Source organism: Bombyx mandarina, chromosome A1 (assembly GCF_030267445.1).
Source record: "Bombyx mandarina strain Sakado chromosome A1, ASM3026744v2".
NCBI lineage: Eukaryota > Metazoa > Arthropoda > Insecta > Lepidoptera > Bombycidae > Bombyx > Bombyx mandarina.
In genome coordinates, this window is record NC_143234.1 from 8277412 (window position 1) to 8303757 (window position 26346).

At 37.6% G+C, this 26346-nt stretch overlaps 2 protein-coding genes across 5 annotated transcripts in view; both read left to right on the forward strand.

Moving 5' to 3' along the window:
* Mitf (transcription factor Mitf) overlaps window positions 1-4392 on the forward strand; it is a 170110-nt gene extending 165718 nt beyond the window's left edge. For all 4 annotated transcript variants that reach the window (XM_028188294.2, XM_089739546.1, XM_089739545.1 and 1 more), the window contains one exon: window positions 155-4392. In XM_028188294.2, coding sequence (XP_028044095.2) covers window positions 155-318 — 164 coding nt within the window. In that variant the 3' untranslated portion in view covers window positions 319-4392. The remainder of the gene's footprint in view (window positions 1-154) is intronic.
* A 4571-nt stretch (window positions 4393-8963) lies between these two features.
* LOC114253591 (phospholipid scramblase 2) lies at window positions 8964-15665 on the forward strand. The gene is made up of 5 exons (XM_028188527.2): window positions 8964-9356; window positions 10982-11157; window positions 12026-12279; window positions 14526-14661; window positions 15472-15665. The coding sequence occupies exons 1-5, from the start codon at window positions 9270-9272 to the stop codon at window positions 15566-15568; spliced, it is 750 nt and encodes a 249-aa protein (XP_028044328.2). The 5' UTR covers window positions 8964-9269; the 3' UTR covers window positions 15569-15665.
* Window positions 15666-26346: the final 10681 nt, after the last annotated feature.

The window sequence follows — 26346 nt, forward strand, 5'->3', positions numbered from 1 at the left end:
CATAAGCTCGTCTGCCTACAAGAGCAATAGAAAAAAATCTGATTCCTGATTCACTTACGACTATTGTGAATTCATCATAAAGTCATAAGGTCTGCTATAGGCCATGAAAATAAAAATCTAATCAGAAAACTAACTTATTCCCTGTCTCTATTAGGTTCGTCTTTAATGTCCGAAAGCTCACTAGGCCTCGGAGGTCTCGGAGCTCTGACTGAAGGCTGCCTCCCGAGCTTCCTGATGGGAGGTCCCCACCACCACGCCCCGCACTCGCCCCACTCGCATCCTCGGCAGCATTGCTTCGACATGGACCTCGGGGCATGATAACAAAGAACACGACTTTGGTGCTTTTAGGACATAATCAAAGTGAATACTAGTGTATAATAGTAGGGACATAAATTTAGAACAACGCCATCTGTTGGCCGAGGTGTGAACTAAACCGGTGCTGCCATCATCTTCCAAAGTGAAGTGAACACGATATGTCTTCCGTGAAGTTCCTTTATCTCCTTGTACAACATTTATTTCGATACGAAATATATTGTCTATTTAAATAATATAAAGAAATGTTCAATATAAGTAATGTGATTAGTTAATGCGTCGTTTGTTAATTAAATATTTGTTGTTGATCGAAAAGCTCAGTGTTGCTATTGATGAAATTTTTATTGTAACTCAAGTAAGTCGAAAATTTTGATGTGAAATTGGTATTAATTGTATTTTTAGGCGCCTTCGGATTTTTGAAGGTGTTTTTAATTACGTAAAGGAAAAACATGAGTATATTATTTAAAGCGAAGTTACCAGCATACGAATTTCCTACTAAGTTAGTAAAAAAAAAATAAGAATAACATAAGACAATAAACTGTTCATATGATGAACGTAACATTTATGCAATATAGTAAAAAAAATAAAGTGGTATAAAGAACTATTTAAAAATATGTAATCTTATTCCGCATATTGTATCTATTAAATGATTATGATTCTAGAGAGAGACAAAAAATCGATTCATAATCGGTCAATCGTATCAGTGTTGCCATAAAAGCTGAATTAAGGCATCTTCTTCTCAATATGTGATATTAACGCACAAAAGAATTAATATATTTTTATAGTATTTAAGTTTTTTTTCTTTCCAAACTCGTCCAAAGCTCGCTTTGAGATACGGTGCTTTTGATACCGCACACATTTCTGTTTGTTGTAGCTTGATATTACAACGTGTTATTTAGTGCATATTAAAATTCAACTTTGAAAAGTTATCTTATTATCCGTCATAGTCTTCCAAATTATTACAATGTTTTTTTTTGTTGAAAATCCGATTAATTCCGCTTCGAATTTAATTTACCGTTAGTTAATACGTACAAACGTGCATTAAGTTTTGCAATTGAAGACACGAGTGGATGAAGGCGATATGATACTTTTTGTTAATTTTGAGAAAACGGGCAGCAAACTTTTGTTAATTGTACTTTTTCTTTTTACATAACTCCTTCATCACATGCAATTTCTAAAAATAGCCTTTGAACCCGAAGTTTTAAGGTCTAATATGGTTTATAGGCACATAACACCTCCATTCACTGTAAAAACTCAAAAATTAAAAAAATTGTACTTAACCCCTTCATCCACTAATGTCTTCAATTGTGTGTATGTACACGTGTCTTAACCAAGACACACAATCATGTACAGATAAGTATTAATGTGATAAAATAATAAAATATAATATAAATATACACATAAATATTTTTAGATGGAGTTTATTGATGTATGTACGTCATACGTCAAACGTATTTATTTTAACGTGAAATTAATAATGCTGTTTGCATTGTATTTATGTGCCTTCTGAGCTGAATTTAACAAAGCGCTCTGTAAATATATAGTAATATTTTTCTTGGATCACTAGTTACATATAACACGTTTTAAGTTAAATGAATTGTTATGTTTTTTTTTTTAAATGTGACGTCACGTTACGGAGGCTGGAGAGATTGCAAGATTTTGTGAAATTAGAATTTAATTGAGGCCGTCAGCGCAAAAGTGGTCCAAGCTTACCATAGTTATTATGAAGCAGTGAGGCTTAAGTTTTCATATGAATTTGAATTTGAGTAGGCAAAAAACAATACGCGCAAAAATACTGTTTACAGAGCCATCTGTTATCTATGGGTGAAACTATGGATAGGCCGGTTTTCCATCAAAATCACTACATAGTATAAAACAAAGGCGCTTTCTCTTTCCCTATATCTGTCTGTCCCTATGTATGCTTAAATCTTTAAAACTACGCAACGGATTTTGTTGCGGTTTTTTTAATAGATAGAGTGATTGAAGAGGAAGGGTCATATGTATAATAACGTCCATTAAATAGTGGAGAAATACTGTTGTTTTTGAGGTTTCTAATGTGATGTCGTAAATAATCAATAATAACATTTCATGTTTCCGAAACGAAGCAAGGGCGGGTCACTAGTTTATTATATTTTAAATAAATTGCAATATACATAATTATAAGCGTGATTATGAAAAATTGTGGGTTAGGCCACTTTTGCGCTGACGGCCTCAATTTTTGAGATGATGATCATCCCGAACTCTAGGATTCTGCGGATTCTCGTCACCGATAAAAACGATTGTTGTAATGTTACGTGATTTAATCGATCCAGTGACATTTAGAGCTGTCATCGAATAGAAACAAAAAAAATCGATTAAAATCTGAATTGGACCGGCGATAATTACAATAAATCTCACGTGCAGGGTGTAGAGAATAAATTTCCGAAAATTATGATATTTTTTTTAAACAATACGTGTACAATACCGTAGATTGGGGGAATTGGGACCCTTTCCAAATCTAATACAAATTTTCAATGGTTTTTCTTAAACTAATAAAATTGAGATTAAAATGGTTCCGGAGGGTTAAAACTTTGCATAATTATTATACATAGTTCATTACAAAATGTACACAAAAACTGAAAATATCGGCCTGACCCGATTCATCTTGTCTTTGGGGTGAATCGGGTCACGTATGGGGACAATAGAGTTTTTCGTTAGGGCTGGCACTGTTTAGTTGTTAGTTAGGTACCTAACTTTAGGTAATTAACTTTTTAATATCTGTAATGAGATACAAAACTTTGATGACTAAATTAAACTATTTAATATTCTTAAATACAAAATAAAAGTCATTTTGAGTTCAACAAAGTTAAATTTAACAACGCAACAAAAGTATTGTGACATCCCAGATTTGTCCTATTCTAACTGTAGTCTCTATTCCCCAATGTATTCCCCAATGTATAATGTATTCTTTTTTTATACAAAAAACTTGATTAAACTGTAAAGCTTATAATGTATTTTTACGTATAGACTATGTAACCTCGATAGTGGCTTCGTGTCTCGACGCGTCACACTGTGATGTCCATGGACTACGGAACCACTTAACACCGCGTGGGCCGTGAGCTCGCCCGCCCGTAAAGGCAACTAATGTCAATGTCAATGTTAGAGGTGTAGGTTAGTAAAAGATTTTTTTTTTATCACGTTCGAATCGTATGATGATGATGAAAATATGATGATCGACTCCAAGGAACTCTGTCTTCATCCTGCACGCACCAGTCTGACGGTGCCTTGTCGCTCCGATGGACGACCTACCTATATCCGTCATACAAATACTAAATATAGTACACACAAAAACTGATATTGAATAGACAGAATGAATGAGAATTCAAACTTAGCAATAATGATTTAGTTAAAAATAAATTTAATGCTTTTTTTTTTCGTCTTTCAACTGATTGGCTTTAAATTAAAAGAAATTGTTCTCTTTGAGGTTTTTTTGTAATTTATTCGAAGTATATTTTAATGGAATTGATATATGAAAAAAACAAAAAATAAAGGAAAATAAAAATATACAGCCTTACACTGGTACGGATATGATGAAAGCCAAGAACAAAACGTATTATCTATATTTATAAGGATTTTTAATGAAACAGTGATCAATTTAATTATTTTTAATGTTTAGTCCATAGGTTAAATAAAAAAATTCAATCGTTTTTTTTTGTTGTTATCAAAATATTTATGGTGATGATGCGTGCGGTTGTGTGTCGCTCGATTTTATGATCGTCTAAAAATTATTAATAATTATAATAATTTTTTAATGTTTTATTAGAAAAAGTTGTATAGATAAATTCTACAAAAAATTACATAACATATACATACAAACATATTTTCTACTTTTTTTTTGTGAATGTAATCATTATATTTTTGATATGGCAATATGGCGAAGTGCACGTCAAATCGAGCGCGGGAAACACGTTTTATTTATGAATGTTATTTAATATTGTATGAGATTAAATAAAAAGAGAAAGATACAAAAATGTGAAGTACAAAAAAAAAAACTGAATGCAATAATTGAATGCAAGAATAAAATTGGTGTTTTATTTAAAATGTTCGTTCCCGGCTGAAGGGTAAAAAAAGTGAATGTTCTTTTTCTTTTTCCTACCTATGCTGATTGATAGCCTTGGGAGGCTATTTCTGCTTCACCCTAACGTGTGTAGGTGAGCCCCGTTTGCTAGGGCAAGAGCAGTGCTTCGCAGAATCTACGACCGGATCGGAAACGCGACCCGCTGAGAAGAACCGGCGAGAAACTCAGTGGGCCGTGTCTATGGGTTAATTCGCTCGTCGAGCCCTTCGTCGCAAGCGACGGGTTTGACAAGGACGGTAACAGGTGCTTGTGGTACCTAAAAGCACCGTTAATAGATCGACGAATCTTCTGTTGTTTTGATCGGCGCAGTACTTCACGGCTCCACGGGCTTTTAGCGACTCCTAACAAACGCAACAACGCAACATGATATCGTCGTCCATAATCGTCCGTGTTCCAGTTTGAAGACGCCCGCAGTTGTACGACGCTCTTAGTCTTTTTTTTTTTATTGCTTAAATGGGTGAACGAGCTCATAGCCCACCTGATGTTAAGTGGTTACTGGAGCCCATAGACATCTATAACGTAAATGCGCTACCCACCTTGAGATATAAGTTCTAAGGTCTCAAGTATAGTTACAACGGCTGCCCCGCCCTTCAAACCGAAACGCATTACTGCTTCACGACAGAAATAGGCAGGGTGGTGGTACCTATCCGCGTGGATTCACAAGAGGTCCTACCAGTCCAGATTTGAAATATGTGCAATTTTTTTGAAGGGAAATTCGAACTCAAGTCATGCTCACGAATGACATGTATAAATTTACCTTATCACTAGTGATAGAGCGTTTGAAAACCTGCAAAATACGCGCTCCAGTTTTAAGTCAAGGTTGGTGGCGGCGTTTACTTTGTCGATGTCTATGATCTCCGGTAACCAGTTAACCCCAGGTGGATCGTGAGCTCATCCATCGAACTAAACAATAAAAAAAAAGAATGCGATGATTAGATTTACCTCGTGTCCAAAGCTCAACACTAGATGATTCGTGAATTATTTCACCCGTATAGACTAAAAGAACATTATTTATGGAACAATCTAAATAAAGTGTATGTACAACAATCTAAATAAAACGCGAACAATCTAAATAAAGTGTATGTAAGCTACAGTAGTTAAGTTACTCATGTCCTTACGGATCCATCAGATCCATTAACCTCAGCACTAGACGCCTTCAGCTCTAAAAGTATGAGCAGGCTTAGGGGACTCCCGTAACCGTGCTCGTCGAACACGGCAAAGAGTTTTCGACGTGCAACCTAAGTTAAACTTCAGCCTGTTGAGTTTCTCGCCGGATCTTCTCAGCGGGTGGCGATTCCGATCCAGTGGTAGATTCATTTGCGAAGCAGCTGCTCTTGAGTTGTTAGGTCTCCTTTGGAGGGGCTCGGGTATCTGTTAACCCCATCCCTCCTGGCTGAGCCTTTGCTCGCCCACATGTCCTGGTGAAACTGGAAGGGCTTTAAAAAAAGTTAAGTTATTGATCTCTTAAGCTTGAAGCTTTTGGCTTCTTCACAATACATAAATACAATTTTTTTTAATTTCCACCTTTCAAATTATTAATATACGGTAAGTTTTCTTTAAGATCTAGAATCGAAACTCCGTGAAAAAGGCAAAAAGGAGATCAAACGCGAATTCCAAATTCCAAAAAAAAGTTTTAATGATCATACCAAATTACAATATCCAACATGAACTTTCTCAAACAATGTCACTTAAAAAAAATACAAAATGTCGCAAACTATTACATCGGCTTAGAGCTCAAATTGTATAGCAGTCAGTCAAGATAAGGTAGAGGTCCGTGCAGTGAGCTACAACGACACTGCTATGCAAATCCCACTAGTTACATTCAAAGCCATTATGTTCGTGTACGTAATGTTTTTTTTAATTGCATTCAAAAGAACGTATTGGAGGAGAAATCATGTGTATGATAATTGAATACCAATAAAAAGGTTTTTATCCGCGTTATTTTATTTGTTTGAAAAAAGTATTCGAAGTACAGATATAACAACAATACGCTAATTTCATGAATATATACAGTAGAAATAGTTCTGTTACACTACAAGCAAAGAATAATCGCACACGCCCCATTAAATGCACAAAACTTGAAACGAGATTACGTTCGACCTTAGCTCTCGATCTGCATACGACTCCACCGATCTCTACGGCTACAAATAATCAATGCACAATCTGATCATGTAAAAATCCCCGCTTATTCAGATATTATGTCGCTTGCATAAAAACTGTCGTTAATTCCGGCACGCTCCCGCGGAAACGCATCGTGGTCCCCTCAAAAATAGAAATTCGCAATTATTTTTATTCATTCACGCTGCGTACACAATGGACCGTTTCAAATTTCGTACGAAATTTGCGTTTTTGCATAAAATGGTAGCGCGGGGCGGCGCGTGCGCGGCCGCATTACGATACTGGTGTGACCACGAATTCCTTGTTGTACGGATTTCATAAGGAACTACTTTTGTGAAGCTGTCCAGTAACTTTTGTTTCGTTCCTTAAACAATTTAATTATTAATCTATATATATATATATAAATGAATTGCTGGTCGCTTGTCCCGTAAAACTCGAGAACGGCTGGACCGATTTGACTAATTTTTATCTTGAATTATTCGTGGAAGTCCAGGGAAGGTTTAAAAGGTGAGAAAATATAAAAAAGCTCGGAATTATATAAAAACAAACAATTCTGTTTTTCCTTTGATGTGTCCCCTTGATGTGTATTTTATTTATCGATTGAGGCACTACGAAGTCTGCCAGGTCAGCTAGTTAGGTATAAATTAAATATATAAATCATCAATTTAGGATTCCCTGTGTTATAGGTACCAGAGACTGATAAAAATACTTATATATGTTTAAACACCCAGATAAAGAGCAAACGAACCTGTTCATCATACAATGTTTGCCTGATGTGGGAATCGTACTCACGACCCTCGGCGCAACCGTTACGGGCACTATCTACTGCAGCACCGAGTCAGTCAAATAGAGAAAAAAGAAATCTGGGCTATCTACATTAGATAGGTACACCATTATTTATCGGTTTCTACCACCAAGTACTACGGTTTCATTTTTATGGAGTTCTCAATATTTTGGCGTGTTGCAAGCGACACTATCACAGGTAGACTAGACTACTTTGATCGGAAAAACGTGTTGGGAACCCGTTAAATAAAAGCGTTTGTAATAAAATAGTGTAATGTTGTACTAAGAAAACATCGCAACTTCTTATTAAACCATTATTGTAACACGATACAAGTATCTAAATTAAAGAATGCACAAATTTAACGTAACGTTGGAACAGTTTTGTGAGTTCCCGAAAGCGCGGGAAAAGCAAGAAGGACGCTTCTAATCTGACAGGTGACGTTAGCTTCATTCCGGCGAGTTCATTATAACAAAGAGCGGTTTGGACGTGGCATGCTCACTCAGTTTCTCGCCGGATCTTCTCAGTGGGTTGCGTTTCCGATCCGGTGGTAGATTCCGCGAAGCACGGCTCTTGCTAGGGCCAGTGTTAGCAACGTCGTCAGGTTTGAGCCCCGTGAGCTCACCTACACGTCAAGGAGAATCTGAAATAGCCTCTCAAGGCTAGCAGAGTAAGACATATAAAAAAAATTCATTACCGACCGTAAACACTCATCCAGTGAATTGTAAACACTATAATTGAATATTTAAACATGTCTAGTATCCCAACGATTCATAGTCACCCGACCGACCATTGTATTAGCCGATATTATAATGCGTTCGATTGATAAAAGCGATACAGTTTCCAACAAATAATTTTTTTTTACACAAATTTAAATGAGTTCCCCCATTCTCAATAATAATAGCGGATTTGCATTGAATGCATTCTTTTTAACGTTTCATACTTCTATTACAAAATGCATACGCGTAATGCTATGTGATTTATATTGCATCGAGATTTTTTGTTTAATTCATACAAAAGATTATCAAAATAAATCTCGACAATAAAATGGAAACAAAGGGATCACAGATAAACACATAAACTGTCTATTTTTATGGCAATAATGGTAATAATTTCAGTTAAATTGAATATTGTTTTTGAGTAGAAAGTCCCTACGAGAACTATTGTTTTTTTAGCGCATTTCTTACTGGTGGTAGGACCTATTGTGAGTCCGCACGGGTAGTTACCACTGCCCTGTCTATTTCTGCCGTGAAGCAGTAATGCGTTTCGGTTTGAAGGGTGGGGCAGCCGTTGTAACTATACTGAGACCTTTGAACTTATATCTCAAGGTGTGTGGCGCATTTACGTTGTAAATGTCTATGGGTTCCAGTAACCACTTAACACCAGGTGGGCTGTGAGCTCGTCCACACATCTAGGCAATAATAAAAAAATAAAGAAAGCGTGTGAAGTAAGTACTTTCGTAATACCCCCGTGGCTTTAATATTTTACTCATCTTCTCAGTGAGTTGCAATTCGGATCCGATGGTAGATTCCGCGAAGCACTGCTCTTGAGCCATCTTATCGTGGCCACCTAACACTTAAAGTATTCCGATTTTGTATTTCTATTTGTTAGGTACCTTTACTTAAGTACAAAAGCCATAACGGATCTAGATAAATAATTAATACTAACAGAAAATTCCTGGGGTATTCTAAAAGATCTGATTCTAAATAAAAACCTACAGAACTTTATGAATGCCAATAGAACTAACCTGATGTTTTAGCCACAAAAACCACAAACCGAGAGTTATCGTTCTAAAAAACTATTTCTTAATATACGCTTAAAGAATTATGCTCTATGATAATTGACAATAAGCTTTTATTGACATTCCCAGTACGTAGAACTTTTATAACGATTTACAAATAAAATTGTAAAAAAATGAATTGAAGATAATTGACACGAAAAATGTTGCAAGCGGCGCCAATACCAGTCCACGAACAGTTCCCGGATGTGGATAAAGATGTCAGCGAGAACGTCTTGGAACAATTACAGGTATTAATTAGGCCTTAAATTTCTTGTCCTGTTGGATCCATCAGAGCCGCTCTCACGATGGACTCTTCAGGTTTTGACGCTGACAGCAACCATACTATAGGTCGCCGTATTTGTCGAACTGGTCGCGGTGTGGTATTTAGTTGCATTTTTTTTTCTTTTTTTCTTTATTGCCTAGATAGTTGGACGAGCTCACAGCCCACCTGGTATAACGTAAATGCGTCACCCACCTTGAGATATAAGTTCTAAGGTCTCAGTATAGTTACAACGGCTACCCCACTCTTCAAGCCGAAACGTATTACTGCTTCACGGCAGAAATGGATGGGATGGTGGTACCTACCCGTGCGGACTCACAAGAGGTCCTACCAGCAATTTCTCAGCGGGTCGCGATTACCATGCGATAGTAGTTGCACTCGCTAAGCAGTTGCCCTTTCACTGGTAGGCCTATTTCGCAGGCGCTCAAGCAGTTTATTAAAAGCCCTGCTCTCCCGGCTGAAGCTTGGCGATGAAGCTGGAAAGGCTTTCGGACCACAGCAATTATCATTACTATTATGCATCTTTATTTCAGTATCCTAACAATTTGACTATTTATTTCAATTTTTTATACAAGTGCCTTCTGCGAAGGCTTTTATTTAGCAGTCCCTCGATTTTGCTCGATGTTCAGAAGACCTAATTAAAAAAATCTTGAGTAACTATAGCATCGAATGTACTCTGGTAAAATTGCTCTTTCGGATTCTAGTATAATTTATATCCATCTCGTTTTAGAGACCTTTGATTATTATGAATCAAAGACCATTCCGTTTATACATATATTGAACACATTAGAACTAATCATAAACATATTTAAAGTATTCGATTTGAAACATTGCAATCTTGGATATCATTGTGACGGATCTTGAATACTTGCTATCGATTAATACGACCTTTTCTTCCGTATGACCGTGTATTTAGCACATTTACAATATTAACTTAAGTAAAACTAAAAAGTTATAACCGGTTGCTTTCACATTTTTTTGACAAGTCTCTTTTTTTTTTTTTAAGAGATTTTATGACCTGGTAACTAAGACCTTTTAAGTCATGTCTTATTTTACTTTATTTTCTTAATTTTATGAAAAATTATAATATGGAGTGAAATGAAATGAAGATGATTAATTTGAGACATTAATCAACTGGGATGAAATTTAATGAAATGAGATGATATGGGATGAAATATAATCGCAGTAAAATGGTGGTCATTTACTGAGATTTTTTCAGTGGACTTTTTGGAGGAACCCGAGAAGTTACGTCCAGCAGCTTTGTTTCATTTTCCCACATTTGTGCACTTTCACAGATATTAAACAGTTAATAAACCACCATTATTACACATTTAAACCTGAAGAAACACTAACTAGACAAAATAAAACAAATCACACAACTTCACTCCTCGCGTTCCCGCCAAAAAGTCCAAGTCTCTTTTTCTTAAGACCGTGTTGCCAGACTTAGATCTCAAAAGCTACGTTGCGTATCAATCATTAATTCTATCTCGTAATTCACACTGTAAGGCCTCTGGAACATGACAGATAGTGATTGGCATTTGTTGGCGAAAATTAGTCAACGAGCTTAATAGAACATAGTATTCCACGTCACAGATACCGGTGGTAGCGTCACCGCCGTCTCTTCTGCAAGACTTAGCTTCAGTGGACAGACTCTTCATCACAAAACGTCTCCGGGTGAAGAACGTGCTCTTTCTTCGAGGCAAGAAGAACAGGTTCTACGTGCGAACGCCTGATCAAAAGCTGCTTTATTCTATTGAGGAAATAAATAGGTAATATTAATGGTTTTTTTTATTATTATTTTTAGAATTGATGGAGTACTGGTGGCCCGGAGGCCTTTCCAGTTTCACCAGGACAAGTGGACGAGCAAAGGCTCAGCCAGGAGGGGTGGGATTTGCTAATAGCTGCCCGAGCGCCTCCGAAGGAGACCTAATAACTCAAGCGTAGCAACTTCGCGACTGAATCTACTACCGGATCGGAATCGCTGATAAGATCCGGCGAGAAACTCAACGGGCTGATGTGTAGGTTTAGTTGCACGTCGAACTTTTTGCCGAGTTCGACGAGTACGGTTACCGGGGTCCCTAAGCCTGCTCCTAGCGTTAGAGCTGAAGGCGTCTAATGCAAAGGTTATTGGATCTGATGGATCCGTAAAGGCGTGGTGCAAGCGCCTGCGAGAGCCTGCTGTAATAAATATAAGTAATTGTACTGTAAAAACTGAGGCCTTAGAACTCATGTCTCGAGGTGGATGACGGCATTTACGCTGTCGATGTCTAAAGGCTTCGATAGCACCAGGTTGGCCGTGAGTTCGTCCACCCTAGCAATAAAAAATAGTTTTTTTGAAGAGACCGTAATTTCATTTCCTAGTTGGTGGGTCGGCTATTTGTTCTATGGTACGTCCGTTTCAGCTGCGTGTCAATAACGCCCAGGGTGTCTAGCTAAGAAAACAAAAATAATCTCTTTTTGTTTTTTTCAATGAGACCATATAATTTCATTTCCTAGTTGGTGGGTCTGCTATCTATTCTATGGTCTGCGTCCGCTTCAGCTGCACGTCAATAACACCCAGGGTGTCTAACTAAGCAATAACAAAATAATCTCTTTTTGTTTTTTTCAATGAGACCATAACATAATTTAATTTCCTAGTTGGTGGGTTGGTTACCTGTTCTATGGTCTACGGCCGCTTCAGCTGCGCGTCAATAACGCTCAGGGTGTCGAAGTGATAAGAATCGTTCGTCCGTACGCCTGCACGGCCAGGGTGCTGCCCTGCCAGCTACAACGGCTCCAGGTCTTCTCGCCACCAGGACAGCTGGTCGGCACAGTCGAACAGCAATGGACTGCGGTCAAACCTCTGTACGTGATCCGGAATAAGGAACGCGATGTGGTGTTTTGGATACGGGGTACGTTTGTGTGTAAAACTATAGTAATACAAAGACTGAAAAAAAAAAAAAAATAAGATGCAGGTTTGCGGCCCTGGCTCCCGCCATGGCAACATTACTAATCATCCATCTCGTCGTGGTAATAACATATTATATTCATTCTACCGAATTATTCTAATTTACTTCTTTCGTCTTTTTTTTATTGCTTGTACGATAGTACCAGCTCATTGGCCTATCTGTTTTCAAGTGATTACTAGAGCCCATAGACATAGATAATGCAAATGGAATCACTCACCTTCAGTTCTAAGTCTACGGCTGTCCAACCCTACAAACCACAATGTTTTAACTGCTTAAAACTGCTGGAAATTTGTATGGAGTTGAAACGTTTGCCGCGAGAGGCGCTGTTCCAACTCCATACTAATTTGAGTTAACTTTTACGATATCGAGAACGTTAAAAAACTCGCACTAAGCACTCGGATGTACTAGCGTGAGGAGTTTTGTTGGATCGCACGGGTAATTGCCAAAGACTAGTGGTCGCCCGGTAGTTGAAATTCGACTAATAATTATTAATTTAAATAATCAGTTTGAACATTATTATGGTTCTATTGTCAAAGACTATATCATACTTCTATCATCACAGATTTCCCTAAGGCTACACTATAGACAAATAATATTAAAGAAATCAATATTACATAGGCGGCACTGAAAATTTTGGGAAATGAACGAAGTGACACAACATTACTATTTAAAAATGTATTTATTGCTTTTCGAAGTATTCTCCGCGAAATTTGACACATTTTTCCATACGATGGAACCAATCATTGAAGCAACCATTCCATTCGGAAGTTGGGGTCTCCAAAATGGCCGTTTTGTAGGCGTCCACAGCTTCTTCAGGTGATGAAAATCTCTGTCCACGCAATTTATTCTTTATTTTAGGGAAAGTATAGAAATCATTAGGGCTTAGGTCGGGTGTACGGCGGATGGTCTAATAATTCTATGTTTTCTTGCTCTAAAAACTCTTTTGTTCTGTGCGCGGTGTGAGAACTCGCATTGTCGTGATGGAGGATGATGCGGCGGTTGCAGTTCTCTTTACGGAGTTCAGAAACGACCTGTAGCAAACAAATGCTAGCATACCATTCTGCATTAACCGTTCTTTGTCCCTCAAGAGGAATAGTCGTAACATGGCCGGTTTTGGAGACAAACGTGGCCACCATTTTTTTTGCAACACTCCGTGAACGAACAATTTTTGTTGACTTTAACTCATTTTCAAACATCCAAACTCGTGACTGGTTTTTTGTTTCGGGTTCGTACGCGTATATCCAGGATTCGTCACCTGATACAATGTTGTATACAGCATTTGAGGATCCTGCGTGGAATCTTTCGAGAGTTCTGACGCACCAAGTAACGCGAGCCGGTTTTTGCTCTTCACAGAGCGAATGCGGTATCCATCGGGAAAACAACTTTTTTACACCTAATTGTTCATGCAAGATTATTTGTATTTGACTCATGCCAATGTCTAAAGTTGCCTGAATTTCGCGGTATGTCACATGTCGATCTTCCTCAATCAGCTTACGCACAGCATCAACGTTTTCTTGGGTGACTGCAGTTTTTGGACGACCTTGACGGGGATCATCACTGAGCTTGACACGTCCACGTTGAAACTCAGCAAACCAGCGATAAATTGTGGTTTTGAATGGGGCTTCATCACCAAATGCAGAAATCATCCGGTCAACACACTGTTTTTGTGTTAAACCACTTCGAAAGTCATAATAAATCATCGCTCTAGAATTTTCTCGAGTCAGTTCCATTTTCTCAACGACTAAACAAGTTTGACAAAACCTCGTGACAAGACCGAGAATCCTTTTTTAAATAAATAAATGGTATTCGATTTTTAAAACCAAGGAGCTTTCAATTAAAAAGATTTTAATATGACAGGAACAGTGGAAATATTCCATTCCCGATACTTTTAGTGCAGCCCTCGTAATCTAGTCTCAACTTTACCACAGATTTTAACAATAAACAAAATAGTATAAATTCGTGTGTGTGTGTGTGTCAAATACATGTTAGTGTGTGTAATATTTTCTTTATCGGTTTAATGTATTTTTTATGCATTATTTAAAAAAAATTAGCATTGTGCACTCGTTCTCTATAGTGTGGGAAATTTTATACTTCTCCTTCCGCGCGATTTCCTTAAAAAAGGGATACAAAGTTTTTGCCTCACGTATTAATATATAGATAACTAAAAGACAAATCTACATTCCTGCCAGGTCCGTTGATAACAATCAGCTGCTTCAAGGACATTAAGTTCGACATCTTCAGGGCTGATGGCTCTCCTGTTGGCGGCACCTGCAAACGTTGGCAGGGAGTCACGCACGCATTGTTCCTGGCACCGGTTACTGACAGGTATAGATAGTATTTCAACTATTACGATTCGCGCATAACGAAGGATATATAAATGAAATAGCACATAAAGAAATGAAATAACTTCACACAAAATTAGTGTTTTTATTTTTTTATTGCTTAGATTTGTGGACGAGCTCACAAGCCCAACTGGTGTTAAGTGCAGCCCATAGACATCTACAACATAAATGCGCCACCCACCTTGAGATATAAGTTCTTAGGTCTCAAGTATAGTTACAACGGCTGCCCCAACCTTCAAACCGAAACGCATTACTGCTTCACGGCTGAAATAGGCGGGGTGGTGGTACCTACCCGTGCGGGCTCCCAGGAGGTCCTAACACCAGTAAAGAACGCCAAAAATGTAATCGAGGAATTGTATTTTTTTTATTTGTTTTTCGATTTTAATACTTTAATTAAGGTATGAGCTTGATTTGAAAGAGACAGAAAGAGTACTATGTCCTTTTCTAGACTAAAACAAACTGTTTAATTTTATGAACTGATAGGGTACATTAGGATTTAAGTCGTACAAAGAAAAAAACTATTTTTTTTCATTTTTTTAGTTAAGCCACATCAATTCTAAAGGCACGATTGATAATGACGCGGCAAGTTAGATATAAATTAATTGAATTAATCCTCTCTAATATGCTCTATCCTCTCTAATATTTAGCATTAAACAAGCCCGAGAAAGAAAATATACGAACATAAAAACAAAACACCAGGCCAAATATCTACGGAAGTGCAAATTCAGCTTTAATGTAAGACTAAAGATTGTCACCGATATTGTCTTATAGTGTTGTTCGTTGATTTTTACAGATTCGGCGTGGCGTTCGAGAGGAATCTGACGCTGGAGGAAAAAGCGTTATTACTCGCTGCCACTTTGCTAATGGATTACATGTATTATGATGCCTAATTAATATTGTTTTGAAATTACGTAATAGGTACATTGTATTGGATCGATTATTCCGGATGTTTCACTGAATAAAGTGTTTTTAATTTCTGTTTTTCAATACTGACTTTTGTTTGTTTAATTTCACCGGTGGTAGGACTTCTAGTGAGTCTGAACGGGTAGGCACCACCACCCTGCCTACTTCTGCCGTGATGCAGTAATGCGTTTCGGTTTGAAGGGTGGGGTAGCCGTTGTTGATACTTGAGACTTTAGAACTTATATCTCAAGGTGGGTGGCGCATCTACTTTGTAGATGTCTATAGGCTCCAGTGACCACTTAACATCAGGTGGGCTGTGAGCTCGTCCATCTATCTAAGCAATAAAAAAAAAAATGTGAGCAATTAATTTGGAATAATAAACATTAGATTTAAATTGCAACCATCTGCAGCCATTGTTGCCGCATAACGTTGGATAACGCATGGAAAATTAATAGTAGCTCAACCAACGTTCCACTAAAAATGCATTTCGGACATTAATATTGAAATAAGGGGACATACCGTTTCGTTATATTTTAAATGCATTTTACTATTTTGATCGCAAAAACGTCATTTTCCCCCTAAAAATTAATGTCGTCCGCACCACCCCTATTTGCATTGTGTTTAAACTTTTTTCATCACGGCAGATGTCCGAACTAAATGGCGCGAAATTTTGACAGAACGTGTAATTTTTGGCGCGAACAATGACAGTCGGATGTTGCAAATACAAAAAAATCCCTATATTAGGTATTTCGTTGAACCCTTTTTCCAAAGGATTGAATTCAATTATGTTGAAAGTTGTAATAATGGGGTGCTTTTTACTGATTTCGGGAAAATCGCTATGGGGTTTAAGTGTATGTAGGTCAGTGGGTACGCTACGCTTTATGGCATTAAAGTTTTTTTCTTGTGTGTGTGTTTTTTTTTATTTTTTCGTATAATATAAAAAGTGGCGCGCGTATGTCACGTGCACTGCACAAAAAGGGTTTAAAAAGAGATCAACAATACGTGTTTAGAAAATGATTTAGAGTTGTTTTTTTTTTATTTCAAAAGGGATTTGCGAAATTACATTTTTTGGGAAAAAATTGAATTTTTTGTTGAATGTTCGACAAAATAACAGAAGGGCTAATGTCAAGATTGGAATTTTGGCAAGTGATTGATAACCTATTGTTGGTAAAAATTAAAGTTCAGCCGGCGTTTTTGCAAAATGCATTACTTGTATAACTCTAAAAAGACTGTTCTTTTTGTAATCTGTAATCTAAACATCACTAGAATCGCTCGCTCTTTACGGGAGTTTTTATCAGATATGTCCTTATGCTTTGGTGTGCTCTAGCCTCTAGTACCATTGATTTCCACAGGTGACAACAGATTTTACGACCAGGCAATGCATGGCCCTTTATATCCACATATTATCTGGAGCCACTGCGGTCATCCACAGTGCGTTTCCAGAGGTCTTTTTTGCCACTTACGCAAAGCCGGGTGCTTTGGAATGAGCTCCCCTCCACGGTGTTTCCCGAGCGCTGTGACATGTCCTTCTTCAAACGAGGCTTGTGGACATTATTAAGCGGTAGGCAGCGGCTTGGCTCTGCCCCTGGCATTGCTGAAGTCCATGGGCGACGGTAACCACTCACCATCAGGTGGGCCGTTTGCTCGTCTGCCTACAAGGCCAATAAAAAAAACAGAATTAAAAAACCCATTTAAATCTTGTAAATTACAGAGAATCTGAATTAGAGAGAATCTGAATTTGATAAATAGAAAGTTAGTGAAATACGCGACGTTAAGTTTGCAATTCCAAACGACAAAAAGACAACAGTCCGAGTACCGGAATTATGGCATCAGGAATTCAATGTGTTTTTCGGTGATCTAAAGACGCCACTGATCTTCAAAGCCCACACATAACTAATTTAGATATGAGGCCGTCAGCCCAAAAGTGGCCTTACAAGCTAACAATATTTTTGGTATGGAGTTATTTAGGTTTGAATTGACACTGCTTCGTATGTAAAAACAATAGGCGCTAAAACAATGTTTACAATGTTGAAAACGATGTCTATGAGCTTCGGTAACCACTTAACACCAGGTGGACCGTGAACTCATCTAGCCAGCTAAGCAATAAAAAAAGGAGATATGAGAGATATGAGATCTAAAGTTTCCGTTTTTACAGTACAACGGCTGCCTCATCCTTCAAACCAAAACGTATTACTGCTTCACGGCAGAAATAGACAGGGTAGTGATACTTCCCATTGCGGGCTCACAAAACGCCCTACCACCAGTAGATTACCTTGTTTAAGGATTTCCACCTCCCGTCGTGCTCTTCATGCCTGAAGGTCCTGGTCAGCTCCATCCATGACTTTTGTCGTGACAAATGACCTGATGACGTTGCTAACACGAACCCTAGCAAGAGTCGTGCTTCGCAGAATCTACCACCGGATCGGAAACGCGACCCACTGAGAAGATCCGGCGAGAAACTCAGTGGGCTGTGTCTGAGAGTTAATTTACTCGTCGAGCCCTTCGTCGCAAGCGACGGGTTCGACGAGAACGGTGACCGGTGCTTGAAGTACCTAAAAGCACCGTTAGTGGATCGGGAGGATCCGAGATGACGTATTTTGGGCCACGTCGACTGCTTTCCATTCAGTCCGCAGGATCGGGAATGTAGTTACCGGCGGCCACGATGAGAGGGTTCTCGTGTCGTGCCGCTTTATCGAAGTGGCGATGTTGTGCCATCTCATCTTGTCCCTTAATAAGTACTAGAGGTCCCACCGTAGTCGAAATTCGAGTATAATTAATTGGAATTGTAAGTTTGTACACATACTATAATCACAAATTTCGCCAAGGCTACACTATAAAAAAATATTAATAAAGACAAACAATATTTAATCTATTCTCAATTTGACCACAGATGTCAAGAACAAAAGTCTGACAATAAATAGTATGCATGCGTGTGTGCGTCAAATACATGGTATGTGGTGTGTGTAATGTTTTCTTTATTGATTTAATGTATCTTTTATGCATTATTTAAAAAAAAATTAGCAATGTGCACTTCTTCTCTATATTCTCTATAAGTGTGGAAAATTTCATACGTCCTCCGTCCGCGCAATTTTCGTAAAAAGGGATACAAAGTTTTTGCTTCACGTATTAATATATAGATCATCCAATGCTGACGGTTACGTCAAAGCAGACAGCAGAAACATGACGCATTTCAAAATCTATTCAATGATACAACAAACCACAGACCAGCGTCATTATGTTATATGACAAATGTTATTGTTGTTTTGTTTTCTAATGCCATGAAAACTCAAGGGAATCGTGTTACCATATAATTCGCTTTAATAAGACAAATGCGGTACACGCAAAGTCTTCCTGGTGGCAGTGAGTCAAGGTAATTAGAAATTTATGTGGTAAAGCTACAATTAGCTTTAAAATTTCAGGTTTGCTTTGCGTGTGAGTGTATGACTTGACGATTCTTATGTGAGAGTCTTTAAGCACATGTTCATCTAGACTATTGAAAATTGATTATCCATTACACAACCGAATCCTGGAAATTATTTTGCAAACTGTACATACTTACACAAAAAAAAATTTATATAAACTTATGAATTATTATATTTATGAACCCCAAACGCTTTAAAAGCTTTCGAAATAACGAAGCACGACCGTGTCACGACCGTCGGGTTAACATCCGTGTAATGTTGACATTTTATGTTACAAAACTTAACCCCTCGCTGCGATGTTGTTCTGTTGACGGTTTAACCCATTTTTCTAAAATTTCACTGCGTTTCCGTCGGTACGGGCGACAGATGCGCCGCACGCGGAACCCTCAGCACGCGATTTTTAATGGATGTCGCTTTTTTTTTCTGTATTTATTAAAAAAAACCACTGATTTTCGTTCGGAATCCCGTTTTTTCTGTGTTATCAATCTAAGCCGACAGTTGACGCGTACATAATCTTTAATTAAGAGTGTTTTTCATGTTTTTTTTTTGTACTTTAACATTATTACTTGATTTATTTATTGAAGTTTGAATGGGGTTCCATTTTTAGCACGGTTTTATGTAGCTTGATATGTACTTACGTACGTCCGTTTTCGTCATTTTCGTCAACTTTAAGTGAAAATTTTCCACGCATTAAGGCCCTATGATAATACGATTATTTTATAATTTCGCTCTTAATGCTGACCAACAGAATCTAAAAAAAAAAGTGAGCCGTCACGGGACGCTTGGCAGATGTGAAACATCGACATTATTTTGTAAAAGTAATATGCAGAAAAGAACAGATTGTGATAGGAACTAAATATGTCATAATGATAAAATAAAATATTACGAAAAAATAATTTGTTTCCAAGTAAAACACAGGTTATGTGTACTGTAGTAAACAACACTGTATACACTACGGAGTATACACTATAGGTATCCGAGCTCAGTGTAGCGAGAGAGATGGTTTAACGCCGGATCGAGTGGGAGAGAATCGCACAGTCGATTGCGCATGGCGACGCGTCGCCACGGCATGCGTCGCCACGTCAAAAATCGGTTTTACGTGCGGCTATAGATGTTTCACATCAAAAATGATTAATCGTTAATTCGATTTGCTATTTAAACGCGTTTGTTTTTACCTTTAAAGTACGTATATTAATTATTTTAAAAGCTTTTAATGTACATATAAAATATTTTATTAACTTTAAAATCACCTGACACGATTTAAAAGAACTAATCTAAACCTTTAAACGAGCAATTCTTGTATATTAATTAGTATAACTAGTCAGGTCATAAGTATTGTCACACAGTAAAAACTTTTCTTTTAGAATGCTGGCCACAAAAAAGTTTATTGAATTCGAATTTCGAATTGTTCATGAAAATAAAAATGTATACTTTTAGAATTTTACTTATTTTTAAATATGGAGTAGACGCTTAAAGAACACCGTGTTGCAGTTATTGCGTTGCGTCGTTGCGGTTACGCGCAAATTCAAATTTTTAACATACTGAAAAATTTGAATATAACCAAAAGATTCGTTTATCGTACCATCAAACGATACAATGAAGACTCCAGTGTAGATGACAGGTCAAGAAGTGGTCGCCCTCGGTCTGCTAGGACTCCGCAGTGATAAAAGCTGTGAAGGCGCGAATTCAACGAAATCTCAAACGTAAGCAGAAACTGTTGGCCCTTCAGATGGGGTTAAGAAGAACCACAGTGAAAAGGGTGTTAAATGAAGACTTAGGGCTTCGGGCATATCGAAGAAAAACAGGACATCGTTTGAATGCTCGTCTAATGGACCTGAGACTGAAGAGATGCCGCGCTTTGGTGAAGCGGTACGCGGGAAAAAAAAATCGGGAAATTCTTTTTTCGGATGAAAAAAATTTTACCGTAGAAGAGAGCTACAACAAACAAAATGATAAGGTGTACGCACACAGTAGTGAAGAAGCGAGCAACCGTATTCCGCGTGCCCAACGAGGTCATTTTCCATCCTCGCTCATGGTATGGTTGGGAGTTTCTTATTGGGGCTTAACAGAGGTACATTTTTGTGAGAAAGGTGTAAAAACGAATGCAGTTGTGTATCAAAATACAGTCCTGACGAACCTTGTGGAACCTGTTTCTCATACCATGTTCAATAACAGGCACTGGGTATTCCAACAAGATTCGGCGCCAGCTCATAGAGCGAAGAGCACACAAGACTGGCTGGCGGCGCGTGAAATCGACTTCATCCGGCACGAAGACTGGCCCTCCTCCAGTCCAGATTTGAATCCGTTAGATTACAAGATATGGCAACACTTGGAGGAAAAGGCGTGCTCAAAGCCTCATCCCAATTTGGAGTCACTCAAGACATCCTTTATTAAGGCAGCCGCCGATATTGACATGGACCTCGTTCGTGCTGCGATAGACGACTGGCCGCGCAGATTGAAGGCCTGTATTCAAAATCACAGAGGTCATTTTGAATAAACTTTAGTGTCATAAGAATCTATGTTTTGTTAAGTTCATTTTGGTATATGAATGGTTACATAATGAATAAACTTGTTTCAATTATTTTACATTAAACATGTGACAGAATTTATGACCTGACTAGGTATATGTATATAATCTGAATCTCGGAAACGGCTCCAAAGATTTTCATAAAATTTAGTATACAGGGGATTTCGAGGGCGATAAATCGATCTAGCTACGATTTATTTTCAGAAAATGTTGTTTTATTCGTGTTTTCAATAATCAACTCTTCCCGACATCTATTGGCGAATAATAATACTATTTAATGTATTTGAATCCTTCGAATTCTGTTATTTTCATATATGATCTATTGTATTTTCTCATTATCGCGCCAAGCTTTGTTGAATAATCTCGTAAAATTGTATGAAATGATAAAGAAAACTGAATTGCTGTAATAGTATCACACAAATGCGACACAAAACATCTGAACTGGCGAAGTTGGTGATTGTTTCTCTAGCCCTAAAACCTCAAAATTACAGAAAGTACGTACATATTTAGAGGTTAGTAAAACCTTTTAAGCTCTCGAAGAGTGTATGCGATCTCTAAGCGCCACGACAATTTGGTGTGCTTGAAATCTTTCGTAGGATTGACAGTGGCGAAGTTGTCCAAGAAAGGTCGTGTTTCTATCAACAACTGCAGACAACATAAATTTTTATTATTATTATTGGTTAGGTGGACGAGCTCACGGCCCACCTGGTGTTAAGTGGTTACCAGAGCCCATAGACATCTACAACGTAAAATTTGCTACCTACCTTAAGATATAAGTTTCTCATTTTCATAATACAATGGCTGCCCCACCTTTCAAACCGAAACGCATTACTACTTTATGGCAGAAATAGGCAGGGCGGTGGTACCTATCCGTGAGAATTCACAAGAGGTCCTACCACTATTAGGTACGTAATAAGTTCACGACAGTTCGACGTGTTGCAAGCTTAAATAATACTTAATATTTAAGAGTTGCAAGCGTCTTAGAATGTGTAACGTAAAGTAAAAGCCCACTAAGTTTCTCGCGGAATCTTCTCAGTGGGTCGCGTTTCCGATCCGGTGGTAGATTCTGCGAAGCACTGCTCTTACTAGGGCCAGTGTTAGCAACACTCCCGGTTTGAGCCCCGCGAGCTCACCTACACGTCAAAGCGAAGCTGAAATAGCCTCTCAAGGCTATCAGCATAGATAGGAAAGAAAAAAAAAGTAAAGTAAACAAAGAAAAAAAAAACCAATTACTTATTCATTCGGATGCTTAACGAGAAAAACATTGACATATTTGTATATTTAATTTATTGAATATGGTAGAAATGTTTCGCTCAATCAATGAAAAACAAACACGTAACAAACAGACGGAATTAGGAACATATACCGACCACAACACACGCGACAACACTTCACTTTAACAAAAACAGGTTTCACGAAAACAAAATGAACCTCCGACTCCTGTTTATAATATTGTTTTCTTGGAAATAACACTTTTTTTCTAAATTTCCATACGACCATTATAAAATAATATTGTAGTTAATGTCTTTAAGAAGAAATTGTGGTAATAATGAATAATGTATCAATGTATTTTGGGCGTTAATTGGATTAGTGTATTTCTCTAAAAAAATTTCCTGTTTTCGTAAATTTTATACTGTGTTTTTTTTTACTTTTGTTAATTATGTCATTTTTCAAAGATGTTCTATCGTAAAGTGCTGTTACGTGTATTGAGGCATAAATTTGGCTCTCTCCTAAAGCCAGAATGTATTTCTTTTATTTAATAAATTTTAATTTTCATTTCAACCGATGTGGATGGCCATTAATTATTAATTTATGTTATCTACTCAATTGTAACTGTGATAATCGATTTTTTTTATTTAAATTCGTTCATTTTCAGAAATCGTAATGGTCTTTCCGTAGCTGTCATAATTAACACATTTGAATTATTTGTCAGTATTGCTATATTACTAATTAATATATTAATTTCACAACGAATGTCGAACAACAATGCACCATAACAAGACAGACTGTGCGAAATATTTTTCAACTCTAGCAACATTGACAAACAAAACCTTTAACCATTGGCCTAAAGGTCTAGATACCAGGCCATAAACTCAAAAAAAAACCTTTAACCTCGAAACGTCAAAATCCAATGTTCGTAATTTAAACTTTTAACCACAAACAAAACATTTGATTTTGACATTTAGAGTTTTATTTTCTATTCTGAATAGTCTTCCTCTATCATATTGAAAATTTCTGATCATCCACATCAGTAAAATTACATAAAATAATTTGACTAGAAACAATACATTACAGAAATTAAATAAAGTTTAAATCAATCCGTATTGTTTTTTCACAGTCGCACTTATTTTGAAACTATAGAATTTAGAAACTATATATACTATTTTTAAGTCGTCTTTTCACTGTGTTCTCATTTCTCAAGCGAGCATTCAGTAATTATAATCGGAGCGGTGAAACCTTTACTTTATATTAGTTATAAGCTCAAAAATACCATATAACATAAAATATTTATCATCAGACTGACTTATACTAATGTTCTAATTGTTTAATAAGGATGCATTTGAGTCGTCTATTATCAAAGGTGGCAATCTGTGAATTGGGACAAAAAAATGTTATTGATATGACGATACAGATTGATTTGAATATAATCGTCTCCTTCAAAGAATACGGTTCAAAACCTGCATTAAAAGTATTAACTTAACCTGTTATTTATCTAAGATGTCGTTCAGAAGAGTTTTGTGACTGCCAATGGAATACAAAGTCAATAATTCGTTTTTCTGATTTACCAATAATTGTCCAAAAGTCACATTGCCGGCTTTGATAATAGTCGACTCATTTTAACTACACGTAGAACAATTTCAACAGCTGTAAGGAAAAACATTGTAACTGATTTTATCAAATCGATTTATAAACAACACAAAGAATATAATGTTTATGATCCCCGTATCCCTATTCTTTTATATATATTTAATTCTAACAAAATAAGATACAATGTTTTTGATTGCAGGTATCGATTTATGGATAGAATTTATTTAACTTTTTCTTAATTTGTATTCTATGTTTCTGACGTCACGAATGATTAGCTATGAAAGTAGCGGTGCTATTTTCGATGGAGAAGTTGTAATGAGAATTATTTTTGATCAATAATTATGTTTTAAGCAGGATGTCTTTAATTTATGGCAATCTAATTAAATCTCATTGTATTTTGCGTGAATAATTAGTCTGTGTTGAAACTTAGTTTGCAATGTGATTCGATCAACATTTTGAAGTTTCCGAAGTAAACAACTATTTAAAAAAAATCAATTTATATATGTATCTAGTTTTTTCACGAAATCTTTCCTAAATAAATTTCAGGCTACGTGCAACGTTATGAGTGTGTTATTCTTAAACTATAATATTACTACGATCAGAGAAAATATCGATAGTAATATGTCGGTACAAAAATAAACAACTTAATTGTAAACGTCCTACGAGGTCCCTGCGCCTAGGGGGCGCGCGGGGTATGTGGGACTGGACCGCAACTGCGAGACCGCGAGCCCAAGGATGTTTTCAGGGCACTACCAACTAAACGACTCCCCTTTTTTTTTTTTTTTTTTTTTTTCGGGTAGAGGGCCGAACCTCCTACGAGGTCCCCGCGCAAAAGGGGCGCGCGGGGTATGTGAGACTCAACGATCTGCATGGTGTTGTGAGCAGACCGCGGGCCCAAGGATTTTAGAGCCCACCCACTAAACGACTCCCCTGCACTCTTACACCCGACGTCCGATCCCCTCCGAGGTCAGAACCCGGATGAGGTAGGGGGGCTACCGCGGTCAACACTACAACCAGACAGCGCGGCTCACCCCAAGGACGCCCAGCCGACGGAGCCTTCGAGGCGAATCGAAGGCTCTGAAACGTCGGCCGTCTCGGTACGGCAGCCCGTCGGGCCGCCCAGACGGTGCCGCTGGTGTCCCGGAATACCCCGCTGGACCAGAACCAGCCTGCCGGGTCGGGACGCGATACACCGTCGACCGGTCAACTAAACGACTCCCCTACCCGATCCCCTCCGAGGTCAGAACCCGGATGAGGTAGGGGGGTTACCGCGGTCAACACTGACGCCTGGCATGCCTAGCTTTGCCTTCTTTTGTTTTAATGTATATTTTAGACTTTTAGGTATCTTAGAAACAGACTCATCTCGGTATCATTGGATTCGTCTCTCCTAGAGTCTACTACATATTCCAGCGTAGTAAGATGATTGAATCGATACAATTACTTCAGTGCGCCGCGTAGGACACCGGTGACCTACACGACAGTCGACGTGTTAGCATTGTGACACAGCACACGCGGGACGCTCGATTGAATACACGTGAAAAGACAACTTAATTTCTTTGGAATGTCTACAGAAAATATAAATGAGATCGTTTTCATTAAATTACCTATACATTGACTAGACACTGATTACGAGAAGCTTGAAATTTAGCGTTGACTTAAAATTAACACAAAAATATATAAATTTTTCTAACACTGTCGCTCTCGAACGAATAACGCCTAGCAAGAGAGAGACAGCCGAGCTCGTACTGAAATATTACGTTGTAGAATACACATGGCTATGTCATATTAAGCTTTATTTAAATGAATCCTTGAATTTGTGTTTTCTAAGACAAGGAAATATAATTCAACAAACAAACAATGTCTTGAAACACAGCCATTCAATGTTTTCATTTAAATATTGAATCGGTCACTGTGAATCGAATTTTAACGCTTTTAAACTAATTTAATTACGTACTCAAGTATAACGCTTTATCGATTATTTTTTATTCGATTACAGAGATGACTCCAA

What these genes read in the sequence shown, in the direction of transcription:
- LOC114253591 (XM_028188527.2), top strand. Translation starts at nt 9,270, where the DNA reads ATGTTGCAAGCGGCGCCAATACCAGTCCACGAACAGTTCCCGGATGTG. An exon ending in TGTGGTGTTTTGGATACGGG is followed by an intron (nt 12,280 to 14,525) that starts GTACGTTTGTGT and finishes CATTCCTGCCAG; the next exon opens with GTCCGTTGATAACAATCAGC. An exon ending in CTGGCACCGGTTACTGACAG is followed by an intron (nt 14,662 to 15,471) that starts GTATAGATAGTA and finishes TGATTTTTACAG; the next exon opens with ATTCGGCGTGGCGTTCGAGA.